At 34.5% G+C, this 18,184-nt stretch overlaps 1 protein-coding gene and 1 non-coding gene across 9 annotated transcripts in view; one reads left to right on the top strand and one right to left on the bottom strand.

Annotated features, from left to right (window-relative positions):
- Positions 1-18,184, bottom strand: part of LOC131047057 (probable cyclic nucleotide-gated ion channel 5) — a 159,595-nt gene that overhangs the window by 104,455 nt on the left and 36,956 nt on the right. For all 8 annotated transcript variants that reach the window (XM_057980880.2, XM_059207863.1, XM_059207864.1 and 5 more), the window contains one exon: positions 11,937-12,546. In XM_057980880.2, the coding sequence (XP_057836863.1) occupies positions 11,937-12,546 (610 nt within the window). The remainder of the gene's footprint in view (positions 1-11,936; positions 12,547-18,184) is intronic.
- TRNAA-CGC (transfer RNA alanine (anticodon CGC)) lies at positions 532-602 on the top strand. Its single transcript has one exon. It is a non-coding gene; the product is annotated as a tRNA-Ala (tRNA).

Genomic DNA, 18,184 nt, shown 5'->3' with positions numbered 1-18,184 from the left:
GCTAATTGGCTGGCAAAGTAATTTCTAGTTATTTTGAGACTTCCATCTATGTGTTGAAATATCCTGTCTTATTTAAAATTAGTTAGTTGTTCTTATTCACTCTTTATCCCTCCCTCCTTTTTCCTTTTTCATTAAAGAAACCCTCTAGTCAAGCTGAAATAACATCAATCAGAAGCAAATCAGATGATATAGGACTATAAATTTTACGAAACCTGTAAGAAACCAATTCCATCTAACCGTAAGTCCCCTTTGTGTTTCCAGCAAAACACATCAAACTACTTGTTGGTGTTGGAAATAAGCCACACCTGGACTGACGATGGACTGGTCCAAGAGGGGCCAGTAGCTTAGGGGTAGAGCACTCCAGCAGCGTCGGAAGGTCCTAGGTTCGAGTCCTAGCTGGTCCATGCCTCAACATGGTATCAGAGCCAGGTCCAGGCTAGGAGCCCCACGCACACGAGAGGTGTGGCTTAAGGGGGGGTGTTGGTGTTGGAAATAAGCCACACCCGGACCGACGATGGACTGGTCCAAGAGGGGCCAGTAGCTCAGTGGTAGAGCACTCTAGCCGCATTGGAAGGTCCTAGGTTCAAGTCCTAGTTGGTCCATGTCTCAACACTACTAAGCTATCCTACAATCAAGACGTGACAACCAAAACATTGAGGTCATCCCCATTGATCAAATTCACACAGCATTAGGGATTTCCTTATCTCAAGAGAGGATAGGATTCTTAGTATTCTATTATGCGTTGGCCGGATGAAGTCGTAGTTCCGCGACTTTAGACACATCAACAAGTTCCACAATTTTTTATCTCTCCAGGACCCATCAACGGAGAAAAATTTACATTATTCATAATATCCTAGATGAGTGCCCATGCATCAACAGATTCCATACAAATGGTCAATTGCTTTGACCTATAATTTTAAAAATGTTCTCTAATTTAAATTCTTACCCCCCGTTCTTTTAACGACCTTAATCTAGTTGGCATTTAAGATAGGAAGCTAAAAACAAGAGATTGCCACTAATGAATATGAAAGACTTCAACAAAACTAAAAAGGATATCCTCCATCAAAGCATTTTGTGAACAGAATGCTAATACCCATGTCTTGTTACATCTATCTCACCTTGCAGAAATAGCATATTCAATGTAAATAATTCTACCAAATGGAGTTCATGTTCTCAGTAAACATGCCATCAGATAACATGAGCATGCATGATACTCAAAATCTTCATTGCACAAATGTTCTCGACAAACCAAAGTTAATGATAATATGAGTCTAAACTTTAGTTGAGGTGGTCAGTCAAAATTGGAGCAGCCACATCCAGAGCTAGAGCATAAATCATGTATGTTCCGATCGAATCATTCTCCTCATGAATGCATGTTATATTGTTATCTCCCACAGAAATGCAGGTAGATCAAGAATGCATGTCATTCATCCTTTAAAGCAACCAAAAGGAGCCATTCATACATATACTTAATGTACTCATCCATTCTAGATACTTTTTCATGCATAGATCTGCATGCCAAAAAGGAATTCACAATATATCCATTTGCTTCATGGTGTTGATGCAAAACCTTTCCATTTAAGAAGAAGAAGTTCGTCCATCCAGCAGTTATGGATGCTCTGCTCTTCACTTCTCTCTGCCACTGCATTCAATTTATCTCTCATCACTGAAAGGCTCTTGAATTGAAGATCCCAAATTTCTTGGCACTCTTTGTGTGCCTGTTGTCGAGGTTGAAGAAATGATATGCATTGCTCCAAAGAAAACTTGTTTGGTGCCATTCCATAAAATTTCACCCCTGAAGTAGCATTTTCACGTAAAAGTTTTCTAACCATGCCAATGCAGTGGCACCTGTTCATTTTGCCAATTTAATCCTCATCAACATTAAACCTGAGTGACACCTCAGAACCTGAATCCATGCTAGCCTTCTAAGATCAGAAAAGTATTAATAACTACAGAACCATTGTGTGCAGGTGCTGCCAATTTCGCTATAAAATATACTGTGCTAAAGTTTGGTACATAAGGGGCAACAAAATTCTTTGTGATTATAGTTCATTGAGATGATCCACTAGCAATCTTCCTTATATTAAAATTTGAAATATGGTCTTGGGACATGTTCCCAAGTTTCATTTTTATCTATTTGGTTTAACTCTTCTTCCACAGCTCTTACCCAATGTGTGTCTTGGCTAGCTCCCATGAAATCTTTGGGTTCAATCATAGACAATAAAGACAGGTGCTTTGGTGTGGTTGCCAATCTTCTTGTTGTCTGAATTTTTGTATCTGTGTCACCAATAACTAAGCCTTCTAGATGATTTCTTTCAACAAACTTTGAAGGTGTTTTGGGTGCCTTTGTTGGTGTAATAAATTTCTCATTTTCAGCTTCTTTTTCTTCTTCTTTGCAGCTTTCTTCCCCTTCAGGATCAATTTCTTGAGTTATCTCTTTATGATGTACATTATCATCAACATGAACATTCCTAATCTCAATTAATTTATGTAACCTATTATCGAAGCACCTAAATGCTTTGCTTCTAGTAGAATAAGCAAGAAGTATTCCTTCATCAGCTCTTGCATCAAACTTCCCTAACTTTTCTTCATCTCTCCTTACACTTGCTACAAAATACTTTGAAATACATCACTGTTGCAGGCCTTCCTTTACAAAGTTCATGTGGAGTCTTATTATAATTGACTCTGATTTGAGCTGTATTTAAAATGTAGACTATTGTATCATATGTACTTCTCTCCATAATGAACCAAATAATGTCTTCTCTCCATAATGTACGATTTTCTTTTTTGTCAAGTCCTTGTGGAATCCTTCCCCGAGTTTTTGCCGAGTCCAAGTCCAATTTTTGGGCTTTCGAGTCTGCGACAAGTCCAAGTTTTCCAACTTTGGGATGCGTTATCAGTTGCAAGGAGATTTGGTTTGTTAATCTGATTTCAATTTTGATCGCGGTGGAATCTGCAATTTGGAAGAGTTCTTCCCTAGCTTTATGCACTTCACCTAACTACAAGGTTAGCATTTACAAGGGTCATTGGGTTAATACTTATAGGTTTTGACCAAGATGGGTATCTATAATGCGCCATGGTATTTCTATCACTTTTGAACATAGAATTTTGGCTAAGGCAATTCATTTGGGCATCTCTTAAGATTTGTATGAGTTTCACCCAATACAACAAGGTATTTCTAGTTATCACACAACTCCCTAAGGAATATACAATTTGTTGTGGTATTAAAATGTATTATGGGATCCTTTAGCTTGATCTAGAGCCTCTTTCAACAAGAAATTAGAATTCACAAAGCAAGATAGGCTTTGTCTGATGGTCCAAGAGGTTTATCCACTAAAGTTAGAGCTAGTTGTAGTACAAATTTCTTGTCTCATGCTCTTGAGAATCATCTTTTACAATCCTAGATCTGGAGCTAAACCTCTGCAAGTTGAAGGAGAGATGCCAAACAAAACCAGGACAGGCCAAAATTGAGAAAACAAACTGAAAATGTTTTTGGTGGTGTTGATTGCTTCTTTGCCCAGGTGCTCCTACACCAACTCTTGTTTATTTTCACTCTCACTATGTAATTAGAATGGCTTTAAATGCAAAAAAAACAATAGTTATTTCTCTCTTTTTTTTATTTTACAACATTTTTAGGTTCCTGATATTTTCTTATATTTTTCCAATAATATCTGAGAAATGGAAAATATCTTTATCTTTTGGGATGCCAAGAAATTCGAAAGAATGATATTTGCTTCTATGCATAATGAATTAGAGGAAAGTATTAAAGAATTTTGAAATAGAAAATCCACACAAAGATCGTTTTTGCAATGATGAGAAAATGAATGTTACATATAATGAGCATTTCCTAAGTTACTAGGTTATGTTGTTTTGGGCGCATGTTGTAACCATAGTAGCCGAAAAAGGTCAAGGTCTAGGCATGGGTCAAGCCTAGGTTTGCCCAAGGAATAGACCTACCATACTAGGTCCCCTATCTGCAAAGTATGGTCCCTTAAAAAAATTGAAAAAAATGATTTTAAAAAATATATTTTAAAAAATTGCCCTACAACCATAAAATATGATTCAATTCTTTGATTCTTCACACTTTTGTCCACTATTAACATTTTGTTCTAGGACCTTTTGTGATCGTTTCATCCCCTTCTACTCATTAGTGGATCGTTGACTTGAGCTCAGACAATTTTTCCTAGGATGTGACTAAGCTCTGCAAATTTTCATTAATGTTTGCAAGTTTCTAAAGTCATCAATATTTTCTAAAAAAGGCGACAAGCCCATGATTTCAATGTGTCGATGATGATGGATAGAATTGCTGAGTCATTTAGCAATGCATTCTCCATTGTTATATCTGTTCTATTTTTTAGCACCATTATATGTTCATATGTTGTCTTTTTGGGCCCAATTATATTTTCATATCATATTTGTTATACGACATGTAACTTATGACACAAGACTTGACTAGGATTAAAATGTTGGAGCTACATTGATTATTAATTAACTTAATGAATATATACTTTTCTAATTATATCTTTATATAATATAGTAAAAATATTAAATATATATTGACACAAGGTCATTTGACACAAGTTAGTAATAACATAACCATTACACTTCAACCCAATTACAATGAGCTGAATTTTGAACCTAAAGAAAACCCTAAAATCTATATTACAGCTACTAGCTCTAGCTCCATGGCTAATGTTGTCTTCATTCCGAATGGTCTAGAGCATGTAGTATTATGGCAATGAAACACTAAGTTGAGTTGGTCTTTTGAATGATCGGGTATTTTTTGCTACAATAAAAAGTGTTAAATCATCAATGCCACATTCCTCTTTGCGACTCTTTAGGAAATTGAACTACACCCTATAGGCTTCATTGGGTCCAAAGGTTATCGAGGAGATCAATCATTACTCTAAACTAGGCCTAATAGGCCACTTCCAAAATCTATGGCCATCTCTACTAGAACTTCATGAATAGTTTTACATATCTTGACAACTTATGTTGTCTTAGGCTCTAACCTTGTACCCTTATGCTCAAGATTTTTACATTCCAATCTATGGGTTAATGAAAGACTACCATGCCCCATTGGAGGTTAAGCCTTGGTTCTAGAGCACAAATTTGACCTCTCCTAATTCCTTTCCAATATTGTGTGTGTGCTTACCTAACCTACATCTTTGTTACCAAACCAATAGTAAATCCTTCCATGCCTAGATGTGTTTCTAAATTGGATTCGGGTACAAAATGTCTACAAAATCAAGCAAGGTACACTTCTTTCGAGGTGAATTTGTTTAGAGTCATCAACGAGCATACCTGGCTAATTTCAACTTATTCAAGGCATTTTGTGAATAAAAATTTGAATGCATTTTGTTTAACTTTTTCTACCATAAAAAATATGACCAGAACCCTAATAACAATATTTTGACTGCATTTTCACAAGCAGTAGCAGATGAGGAAGTGTCATATGATCAGTACTTTGATAGCATGGTTAACCCCTTTTCAAGTTGCATTCATGTAATAGGCCAACAACAATTTCTATTTAGGTTGCATTCATATCACAGGCCAACGACTACTATTCACATTGCATTTGCACCATTTCTCTCGCCCTTCTCCTCTCTACTTGCCATTGAAATATTGCAACCATTTGAATAGCTTCCAGCTATGTTTGAATATTATCTATTGACTTCAAATCATTCAAATAGCTCCCACTTTGGGACAATAGTCAGAATTGCATTCGAATTTAGAGTTTTCTCCCCTTCTTTGATCAACTTAGGCTATAGGAATATTTACGCTTTTAGCTTTCATTTTGAGTTTTTTATTTATTAAAATTTTATTATATTTAACGTCATTTATTACTATTATTAATCTTACAACCATGTTTATTGAAGCTTATTGCTTATCAGACTTAAATACTTATTACTTATATTAAATTATATCAATTAGAATTAAATTAATTACTTATTAAATTTAATATTATTTAATATTTATTGTTGATTTTATTATTAGGAAAATTTATTATTTTATATATATGTTATTTTATGAATGCTGTGCTAAGTAGTATTTATATTTTTGCAGATTTTGAAAAATGGTTGTATCCATATATGATAATGATATTCTTATTCGTAATATGGTTCCGCTTTAATTTTCTTTAAGTTTATTATTCATATGTAACAAGGATTATTAATATTAAACATTTTTTTTAAAATAAATTTTACTTACTATAATTTTATATTAATAAAGTAGTAAATAAATTTAATATAATATGGATTTATATTATTACGGCATTAAATAGTTAGTTTTTAGGTTGGAAATATGTATATATTTGTGATATAATTTGTTTATTGAATAGACCTACAAAGAATGTACCCAGCACCCTCTCAAAAAATTGCTGTAACAGCATACTCTATCTACATACCCATACATCTACCAGACTTAGTTGAAAAAACATTGGGGAAGCTTATCTTGATTGCCCTAGAAACAAGAACTTGCCCTCTAATAAATTATGTTCACTTGCTAATCATTACGGATTTATTAGATGGTCTACTTGCAAATATAAATCTTCATGTGGGGAAAGGTTATAGACCCAAACTCTAAATCATGAAAAGTTGGCCTTTGCATTCCATTCTTGCTTTTCCTTTGGGCACTTCGCTGAAAATAGCTTTAGAAAAACAAGCAAAAGAGATCCAATTGCTACAAGGTAGAAAGGTGCTGGAAATAGACCTCAATTGGAGTTTGCTGAGCCTAATTGTTCAACTTCTCTGTATATTTGTCCCCCAAAGAAGGTTACTTGATCTGACGTATGTCAGCTATATCTGGATTTAGAACTTATCGGATTCCATGATTTGGATAACATTGATGTAGGATTGATGCTTCATTTATATGCTTTATGATGTAGGACTCCACATGATTCTAGACTAGGATGAATATGAGATAGTGTATGTCATTATTGGAATTACGAGACTTTACTATGATGATAGAAATAGAATGCATGTTTTATGTATGGAGTAAAATTATGAAAATGGTGATAATTGCTTATGTGGATTTATTTGGATATAAGATGTATTGGTTTGTGTAAGTGAATATTGTATGCAGAGTGTTTGATGTGTATCTTTATTCATGTGCTTGATATTATATGAGGTTATTCAAAATTACTAATGTGTAATTGATTTCCACAGGAAAAGTTATCCATGTGACCATGGAAATATTATGGAGAACCAAACCTAGACCTATGTATGTTCGTAAAGCCAGGGTTTGTCTATTTGGAGAGACAACACCCCGTTTGTGTCGTATTTCATTCGTAATAGTAAATGATGCATGTGTGTTAAATGTTATTTAATTGATTTATTTAAATCCAACAAGAGACAAGATTTCATGTATAATTTTGTAAAAGTATTTTCTTTGTGTCACTTGACACGTGTGGATTTATGTTTGAGTTTTTAAATTTGTCTCTTGGAGGGAATTGATTAACTATAGCTTTTTCAATTAATGTAATGTGATACCATAAATGCCTTGGGTAAAGAATCTTTGGGATGGTCAACATAGGTTTGACCCGAAAATAAACTTCAGAGGGGTTAGAAAAGGGTTAAATGGACACCTAAGGGTAGTTTGATAGAGTTTCCTAAAGCCCATAAGGTATACCTAAGGGTTAGGAGTAATTTTAGGCATGTTTCTACTCCCATGTGACCTTTTAGACACCCTAAAAAGTGACTTTTCTAAGTTGTGCGAAAATGGAAATTAGAAGGCTTGAACTAAGTTGTTAACCTTCCTTTTTGGAATGAGAGTTCCCTTTCCCATTTTACCTTACTTTCCTTTTCAGTTTTGGAAACTTGAGAGAACTCACACTAGTGGCTTCTTAAGCAAGAAAGAGAGATTTTGGGGGTAATCACCCACTCTCCATTTTTGGAGACAAAAGAATTTTGAAAAAAGAAAAAGATAGATTTGGGATTTAGAATTTTGTCTAAGGGTAGAAAGAGGAGACTGGTGGAATTGGGCTGCTCATCCTCAACAAAACTAGCACACCTTTGGGCAGTTTAAGGTTGGTTCTACTTTCTTGTAATGTTTTCCTATTGAATGTTGTTTTTAAAGAAAAATGCCTGTGAAAAAAAAAAGACTGGTTTCCGTGCATGTAAATCTTGGAAATTTATTTGGTGTTTTGTGCTTATGCAATTTATGTGTTTTGGGAGTAATCAAGACCTCCTACTCTTGGGAGAGAGGATGGTCTTGTGGGTGGTAGAAGTGACAGCCCTCGAGTGAGAGGCTCTTGTTATGAGAGTGATCACAAGGGATTTTATGGACCCTTGTTGCATGGCTTGTTTATGCATTGGGGGTCATAAGGAGGGAATTAAGGCATAAGGAATGTGGGGTTGTTATACTTGATGTATTTGGTTTGCCATGAGGTGGCTATATGTTTCGGTTTGCCATGAGATGGCTTTATGTTTTACCATACTTGCAGTCTCCTCAGGGTACTTGGTCCACTACCACCCTTGAAAAGACATCACAAATGTGTGGTGCAGTGTAATCTAGGTTGGGATTGTGTTTGAGATTGTGTTTTCCCTTGTCTTTTGTGTTTGCATGTGTGTTACCTGTCTAGGGCTTGGTTCTTCGAGCTTGGGGGTGGCTACTAGTTAGCCTAGGCTGGGAGATGAGCACTCCATGGTCACAGCCTTTGATTTATTTGCAGGTTGTTAGAAGAAAATTATCAGGACATGAAGATATGGTTGGAGTTATTTGTTACAGAAAAATGTTGTAAATGTAATTAATATTCTTTGAAAGTCCTCACTTATCTGAAAAGAGAGACCTAGTTGTAAAGTGACATTAAAGACTTGGGAATATGTTTTAAAGATATGTAATATTTATTTATGCAATACTGCAAAAAAGAAAGGAGAAACTTTGGATTTTAGTTTTCTAAATTTCTAAAAAAAAAAAAATAACATTGTTGTGTTTTAGGATATTTTGATAAGAAAGTGATATAATTATTCCTTTTATGCACTTAAAACCAAATATTAGCAAAGAAATGAATTAGATTTGCATGCATACAGCAGGCTGAAAATAAAAGCATTTAGATAAATTCATGGAAATGTCAAAGTTATTTTACTTAATTCTGTGATTTTATTTTATCTGTGATTTTATTCCATTGCAGAAATTAAAGCCTAAAGTTAAAATAACTTGGATAAAGTTGTTGTTAGAGTTCATTTAAATACTGTCATTTGTTTGCATGAAGAGAATAAAATCCAAAGTTAAACGGACTTTTTGAAATTAAATAATATCTAGATCTGAATAGTGTCGATTTAAATTTTACATACTTCTGTCAATTATAGAAGCCTGGCACTTATATTTAAAAGATGTATATTCATTCAAATAAAATCTGAAGCCTTTGATTTATCTATTAAAAAGATTTCCAATTATACATATTAACGACATAGATTTTCAAGAATGCTCTAAAGCCATTACGCACTTAAAATATATATATCTATATAAAATTTTATTCTTTTATTTAAATTTAAATAAATTCATTTTCTTCCTTTCTAAAAATATACTTATATACCAGATATAAATAAATATAAATATATATATATACACACACACATATGGCGGGGGCCGAACCCTGTGCACGGCACACTGGTTACCGCCACTGTGGTAACCCACAGTGAGCGGCGCCGCTCCCCCAAAACCCCCGCCATCATAACCTTCGCCCCTGCGTGCTTCAGCCCCTGTGTGATACAATAAACAAAAAAGAATAAAAAAATAAAACCCTACCCCTGGGTAGGGTTAGGGTAAGGAGAAAGAAGTATGAGATTTTTTTTAAGTGTAGAACAATTTAAATAATATATATAATATCCTGTTAGGGTTTTGCATGGATGATTTTTAAATATGGAAATTTATTTATTTTTGTATATAGAGTTTAAGAGTACTAATGGGTAGGGTAGAACTTAGATATAAGTTTCCATTTAGTGTTTGATGAAAGTTGGGACATTTAAATTTAGAAAATAAGTAATGTTTCTATACATATGTGTTTTTTTGAATTAAAAAAAAAGAAATATACAAATTAAAACATGAATGTATAAAATTGTCTATAAGGTAATTGTAAATTACATAGTTTAAAACAGGAGTGATATAAACAGTCTATAATGTTAGATTAAATATTTTAGTAAGTGTTTATATTTAACATATGTTTCAAATCATTCTCAGACCAACTAAATATAGGTTTTAAAGATTAAACCTTATAGAACGAATCTCGTTACGGATCTAATCGACCCTTTAGTCGATTTAGTATAAACTACTTTTACTTATGTTTAAATAAAATATAGACATTTCTAAACTAAGTGCTAGGAATATTTTAATTTGTTCCCAAAATCAATTAATGGCTTTCTGTTGAAGATTAATTATATCTTCGTCAATTATTTTAGAAAGTTTGGATTAAATCAATCTATTGACTCAAATTAGTGAGATAATAAAATTAATTCATTTAGTATTCCGCATCTAAGTATATTATTTAGAAAGGGGGTATTATCAGGATGATGGGAACTTGATATTTATTAAATAATTGATATCGAACCAAGTAAATTTATTAATGACTATTTGGTAGAGATGGAACTAATTAAGAACTATTAGACGCAAACTGGAACGATGGGGACTTTGAGAGAATTTAATATGTCCCTTATAAAAATTATTTATTCCGCAGGATAATAGGAGTTATCGTACATAGTTGTGTAAGTATTTAATATCAGTTTAAGAATTCTTTTGGAACAACTTGTTAGGATGGCACAGCTAATTAAGCAAAGGTTGCATGAAGTTAAGTGTTTAAAAAAAAAAAAAATTGTCTGTGTTTTGCCCAAAGTTTGGGCATGACAATTAACATCAGAAATTGCCAACTGGTTCTCAGCCACTTTTCAGAAGTGCTTCGTCTGCTTCTAATTCATCAAATTACAAAGAGGTGGAAGGTAGTGATGGTTGGACTCTTGAGAAAAAGAGAAAGGCGACCCCTAAGAAAAGAGCTCTAGGACAAATGGTTCTTAGGTCTCAATGGAAGTACAAGCAAAATTGAGCAGCTTTATCTCTCTTACCTCATCTAGCCAGCTAGTAGACTAATGTCCATATAGCTCACTGTTAGCTGGTGAGTAGCTTATAACTAAGTTGACATAATTTGAAGTACAGTTGTAACCGAGATCTAAACAGTAGTTCCAGTGTTAGTTCCTAATTTGTGTTGGTGTTGGAAATAAGCCACACCCGGACCAATGATGGACTGGTCCAAGAGGGGCCAGTAGCTCAGTGGTAGAGCACTCCAGCAATGTATGGAAGGTCCTAGGTTCGAGTCCTACCTGGTCCATGTCTCAACATGGTATCAGAGCCAGGTCCAGGCTAGGAGCCCCAAGCACACAAGAGGTGTGGCTTAAGGGGGGGTGTTGGTGTTGGAAATAAGCCACACCCGGACCGATGATGGACTGGTCCAAGAGGGGCCAGTAGCTCAGTGGTAGAGCACTCCAGCAGCGTATGGAAGGTTCTAGATTCGAGTCCTAGCTGGTCCATGTCTCAACAATTTGTATATATAAAATCATATATATAGTACAGCCAAACCCAGCTGTACCAAACCCAAGAAAAAAAGGAAAAAAAATCACAAGTTGAAGTGAACCCAGACCCACACTGGCAATGTAACATTTCAGAAATATGACTAGCCAGAAGACATATCGTCATCTTAGGAGCTAGTAATCTAATATTTATGTAGCTAACTATTAGCTGATCATGATGATTAGCTTATAACTAGGTTGACAAATTTGAAGTACATCTGTAACCAAGATCTAAGCAGGAGTTCCCGTGCTAGTTCTTCATTTGTACATATAAACTCATACTTTAAACTGAATAAGATGTGAAACTTTCTCATTAGTAGCCAACATTAATATTTGTTTTAGAAAACTCAAAACATAAGTTTCAGTATGCTGTTCAAGTACCTGAGGAAGAGGTAACACAGCAAGGAAGTCAATGATGAAGTATGTTGACAGGTACCGCTTTGCAATTTGTATTGGATCAATAACAAGCTCTCCTCTCCCAAACACCCTAGATGAAGGAGCTATGAAAGCTGTTCGGAACTGAAGAGCCATATGTACTAAATACAAGATATCTGTGAGAGACCGTAGAACAGTAACAACAATTGCCAATTTTTTATCTATACCCATGCATCTAGATTCATCATCAACAACAGGCAAATAAAAAAACAAAGGATCCACAGATACTGCAATGATACATGATATGACCAAAAATCTGTTCCACCTCTGCAGGAACTTATCTTGAGGATCAAATATTTTCTTCTCTGACAATTTAAGATCCTCTGGAAAGACTACCCTTGAAACTCCCATTCGCAATGACCGACCAATATTCTTCAATCCCTGTGAGCTTTTCTCCAGTCCTCTTTTCACAGAGCTTGATATAGAGCTTGATGATCTGTCCAAATCTTCAGATCTTAAACCATAGTTACTAAATCTGCCTCTCTCTGAACCATAGTTACTAAGTCTACCCCTCTCTGAATGCAGAGATTTCTCAGACTCCAAATCACTGTAAAACCTGTAGAATAGAATCTAGATGATCATTGAACATTGGAAATAGGGAAAATATATTCAAAACAGACTAATAATATGAAGGAACACAAAAGATAGTATTTTGAAAATAAATAATGTGCTTCTTGTAGAATAAATAAAGCAATCACAACTTAAAAAATATACAGACTTAATGTAACAGAGCATGCACAGAACTGGGCAGGTGCAACTTTATTCTATAAAATTAAATCAAACTAGAAATTTCTTGGTTCCATTTTGAAATCAGAAGCCATGATGGTTTGTGTCAAGAGCCACAACTAAAGGAATTTTGAAATGATAGCAAAGCTGGTCTACGCTAGCATTACTTATATAAGGCATTTCAATATTTCAACAAAAATTAACACAAATTTTATCCGAAATCCTTCTTAAATCAACTCTATTGGAGATATAGTTTAACTTTCTCAAAAGATCACAACATAACCAATTTTGGCATTCGGGTTTTAAGACAATTACTACAAAAAATATATCTTTTCGTTGCTTTTTATATTTTAAGACTTGCGAACGTAATTTTTACTTTCAAACTCAGTTTTCTCTACAAACATGGTCACCTTACACAGTACATAAACCTATATTTTTTAACTGCAACGTCTGATGCCAAAAATAAAATAACACTAGAAGCCAAGATCACCTTCATTTCCTTTATGAAAAATGCATCATTTAAATTAAATATTACATTATATAATAATATGATACAAAATAAAGTACACAAACAGTTCAGCATAAATTATGCAAGATTCCTTTAGAACATAAGACAAGAGGGTCATCATGTCTAGCATAGCACCAAACTCAATCCTGTCAACATCTTTCCTAAATAGCTTCTCCTTAACTATGTATTCATAAAACACCCATAATCCTTGCCGTTGGAGGTTAAAAGCACTATTATTGAAGGTGAAAAACCTTTGAAGAGTTCAATATCAATAGGATTTTAGTGCTCCATTAAATCTTACAAGAGATATTCCAAAGATTGAATCTTTGGAAGGATTACAAAGCACAGTACGGAATCTTAGAAGTTCTATCAATTTCAACCAAAGTTCACCCAATACTTCTTTTGTTCATTCAAAAATGTGAACGAAAAATGGTGATTGCAACTGCAATAAACAATTCTCCTTTTAGAGCTTCATCCTTAATCCATGTTGTTTGTACATTCTTGACATAGCTGATAGGCTACCATAAATATAACTTTCCCAAGCTTTGTCGTCAAACTGTGAGGCCTAACAAACCTACGCCAAAAATACCCTCTGTTGGAGAAAATAATCACTTGTCAAGTGTCTGTCACTTTACTTTGGCACTAATTGAGGTCAAGATCTCTAGGCATCAATGTAATGTTGTGTTGTAAATACACATGCCCCATTGCAAATGGGGACGCCTCCTTTTTTGCTTGTTTGCTTAGTCATTTTGCTTAGTTTCGTTGGAATGGCAATAATTCTGGTCTCTTAGAATCCTAGCCTATGGAAAGCTTGTAAACCCTTGTCAATCCGAAAATGCAATCATCAATCCTTGGAACGTGTGGAGTGAAAGGTTTGTCATGGGTGAGGGTGTGAATTGCATAATTAAGGTTTCCAATTTATGACATAATAGTCCCAAATAGGTGGCGTCCACATTGAGTAAAATTCATCCTTAATTATTCCCAATGACTTTATTATAAAGTCATTTTCATAATTTAATAAGACTTTTCAAAGTCACCTTTAATATTATTTGTAATCAAAGTAGCCAGAAACTCCTGTGTCCCTCCCTAGGCGTGTGTATCGCCGTATCCGAAATGGATACATATCCAATATAGCGCGGAAACACGTCGAATATTGTACCCATGCATGCCAAAAAAACCTTGATTTCCAACGATGCCAAATATTATGTGATTTGATTTATTCAAAATTTGACGTAATTCTTTTTAAATTTAATTTAAATCACTTCATTCATGCGATTATTTAAAAAAACATTCGTATAAAGAAAACCTACATCAAATGAGAATTATCTTCCAATGCAACTCTAACTCTACTATTTTTGCATATCATAAATTAACTGAACTTATAATTATTTATTTAGCAATTATGTGTATATGTATATATTGCTTTTGAAGTAATGTTAAATATGTGTATGTGTTTTTATAAGTATCCATTCGTATCCATATTGGGGGTCTTAAAAATGGTTGTATCTGTATCCGATACCGTATCCATATTTGTATCTGTATTTGTGTCCATGCAACTTTGTTTGTAATATTACAAATAACCACAAAATGCAGTGAGCTCCACTTTCTCTCTCTTGAGATGTCCATACTCTCTCACTAGAATCATATCATAACATGTACTTTCGAGGAGTATTAAATAAGTTAAATATTGATTTAACTTCGCAACATTTTCTAATATCACAAAACAATGCCATGATATCTCTTGAACCACTCAAATATGTTGTACGAAACCTAAGAAAACAATTGCTCAAGGAAATATTGTTGAGATAAGTTGTTAAGGATAAATGATGAAAATCCAACACCAAGTCATGAAAAATCCTTGCTCAACATGAAATGCACTCAAAAATCCACATCAAGGTCACATTTCCCATGGATTATCCTTAATGAGGTTCTAAATCCCTTGGAAAGTTCATCATTAAAATTTGAATTCCACTCAAAATCCTTGATCAAATCATATTTCCACTTCATAGTCCCTCTCCATCCCTCATTTGTGCCTACTGGTGATTGACTAACCTTGATTGGTTGATGTTAGCTAAAAAGGGGACATTACAAAGAATCCATGAGATTATGATGAAATTCACTTGACCAAAACATGGGGTTAAAATGTTGTCAAAGGGAAAAATCGAGAAAAAATGTGGTGGATTTAATTCCCTTGCACAAAATGAAAGAAAAATGAGAAGTGTGGATACGAAGGAGCAAAAAATAAAGAAATTACAAGGTTTAGATTAAAAAAAAATTGCTTTGAGATAAGTTGTTAAGGATAAATGATGAAAATCCAACACCAAGTCATGAAAAATCCTTGCTCAACATGAAATGTGCTCAAAAATCCACATCAAGGTCACATTTCCCTTGGATTATCCTTGATGAGGTTCTGAATTCTTGGAAAGTCCACCAATAAAATTTGGATTCCACTCAAAATCCTTGATCAAATCATATTTCCACTTCATAGTCCCTCTCCATCCCTCATTTGTGCCTACTAATCTTTGCACAACACTCATTTGCACCCACTAGTCCCTCTCCACCTTGGAAATGTGCTCATTTGTCCCTGATAATCATGGAAACCCACTCATTTGTCCTTCTCGACAAGAAATTTGTGCCTAGTTGTCCTAGAACACCTCTAAAACTTCGAGAGTCCATGCACAAGGTAAATTAGCGCCCTAGTGTCCATGAATACCTCAAATTTGCGCCCAAATTTGTCCTTGTGCTAGTGAAAATCCTGCCCAGCATTGAGGATGAATGTGAGTGCTCACTTTACATTTATACCCTTCAATATAATGGAAAATCCATGATCTTAGAGGGCCAACTTGGATTGAAAACATGAAAATCCCTCCAAAAAGCAAAGGTAAAAGACCGACTTGACAAGGATAAAGGGTTTGTAATTTCAAAAGCATGAATTAAACCTGGCTGACTTGACATGAAGACAACGCAAATCATACGTATCTAGCTGACCTTTGCAATGAAAATGTTGAGAGACATATAAAGATAAGAAACAAGATCCATTTTCTCACAACTCCAATCCAATTCAAATCCATTCCCAGGAAGTTTGCAAGACAGAAAAGTTGAGCAGAGGCTGTGAATTCAACAGCAGATGGAGTGAAGTCGGAATGAAAAAAAGCAGAGGAAAAGATGAGGCGTGTTGAAGTAACAGAAAGATTAGCACTGGAAATGCGAAACCAAGAATTCATTTTGCTTCATCAATCCAATACAACAAGCAAATTTGGTAGCAGACCAGAAATTAAAGACGAATTGCAGAAGCGAGTTACAGAAGGAAGGTGTGAATTTAGCCAGGGAAATCAGATTCTTAACTCAAGGGAAATCAAGATTGCAAATCAGATTCTAGTGTGGAATGAAAAAAGGAAACGTTGAGATGAAATGACTTTTGAAAGAAGTACATGCAGATTCCAACAATTTCCCTCCCCATCTGAGCATTCTCCAGATTTAAAAACATCATTTCCAGAATGTGTTAGTTATTCCAGATTAAGGAGGGTTTGTGAAACGAATTTTGTGAAATTATTATCGATGTTATTGTGAAGTGCAATTTATTTCACATTTTGTTGAACAAAGATTATCATGAATTTTCTTTTGGTGTTCTTCAATGTAAAGTTAAAACTTTCATTGTCATAGCTCAATCCTCTTGCATTTCATTTGTGATTGGGAATTAACTTAGGCCTTCATTCACTATTTTGATTCAAGGTGTTTTCTATTTCTCTACCTTTTTCAGCATTGGTGCAAGGAAGTGAATGAAGAGAATGAAGAGCTATACAACGACACTAAGAAGGCAAAGAAACAGATGGAGGACTAACTAAGGTCTTCATTCACTATTTTGATTCAATGTCTTTTCTATTTCTCTACCTTTTTCAGCATTGGTGCAAGGAAGTGAATGAAGAGAATGAAGGGCTACACAACGACACTAAGAAGGCAACGAAACAGATGGAGAAGGACTAACTGTTGAGAACATAGTTATATTAAGAGGAGGGCGTGAATCGGTATAACATAAACTTTTACTTTTTCAACTTAATAACAAAAGCACATAACTTAATCCCAAAGCATACTCATTTCATATAAACATTCACATGAAATTTAACTACCGTGTAACACAAGTAGAACATAGGATATATGCGTGGAAACCCTTATAGGAGAAAACCATGGTAAAATAACTTCCTTATATATAGAAAACTTCTTTTACAAATTCATAGGTATCAACCCACTAGAGGCAACCCCTCATTCTATTTGTGAGAACCATTCCCACTAGAGGCACCAACCCCTCATTCTGTTCGTGAGTGCTTAACCCACTAGAGGAACCAACCCCTCATTCAGTTAGAAGCACCAACCCCTCATTCAAATTTTCAACTTTTAACGGATAATGGATGATCCTATTCTTCACAAGTTCTCTTCTTCAAACTGATACTACTTGACAATAAATCTGTCACTAAAAGCTGATCACAGTCTCCTTATAATTTCTTCAATATGCTGCATAAATCTACTATGATCTTTCACAAATCTTCATGTATTCTTGCTATCAAATCTTGTTCACAAATCTGCCATCTTCATGAATCTGCCTCTTGTTTTCATTAAGCCTTCACCTTAACTTTGTACACTCACCTTTTCAAATCTGTGTTCTTCACTTCTCAAATCTTCCCTTCATCAACTGATAATGATTCTACTATAAATAATTCATACAAATCTGCCTTGAATATATATTATTCACAACGCAGTCAAGATCATATGTATACTTTTCTCCTACAAGATTGTTGGAGTATACAAAATTTTATTTCACATGCTTTACACCCAGACTCCTTAAGGATCTTTTTTTACATAGTTCTCTTAAAGATTTTTTTCATACTTCACACCACTTCACACTTCACAAAATAACCTCTCTTACATATCTTTTCCAAAAGAGTCAATTCCCTAAGGACACTTC

This window comes from Cryptomeria japonica, chromosome 7, assembly GCF_030272615.1.
Source record: "Cryptomeria japonica chromosome 7, Sugi_1.0, whole genome shotgun sequence".
In the NCBI taxonomy this organism is placed as follows: Eukaryota; Viridiplantae; Streptophyta; class Pinopsida; order Cupressales; family Cupressaceae; genus Cryptomeria; species Cryptomeria japonica.
This window is presented reverse-complemented; position numbering and strand designations above follow the sequence as displayed.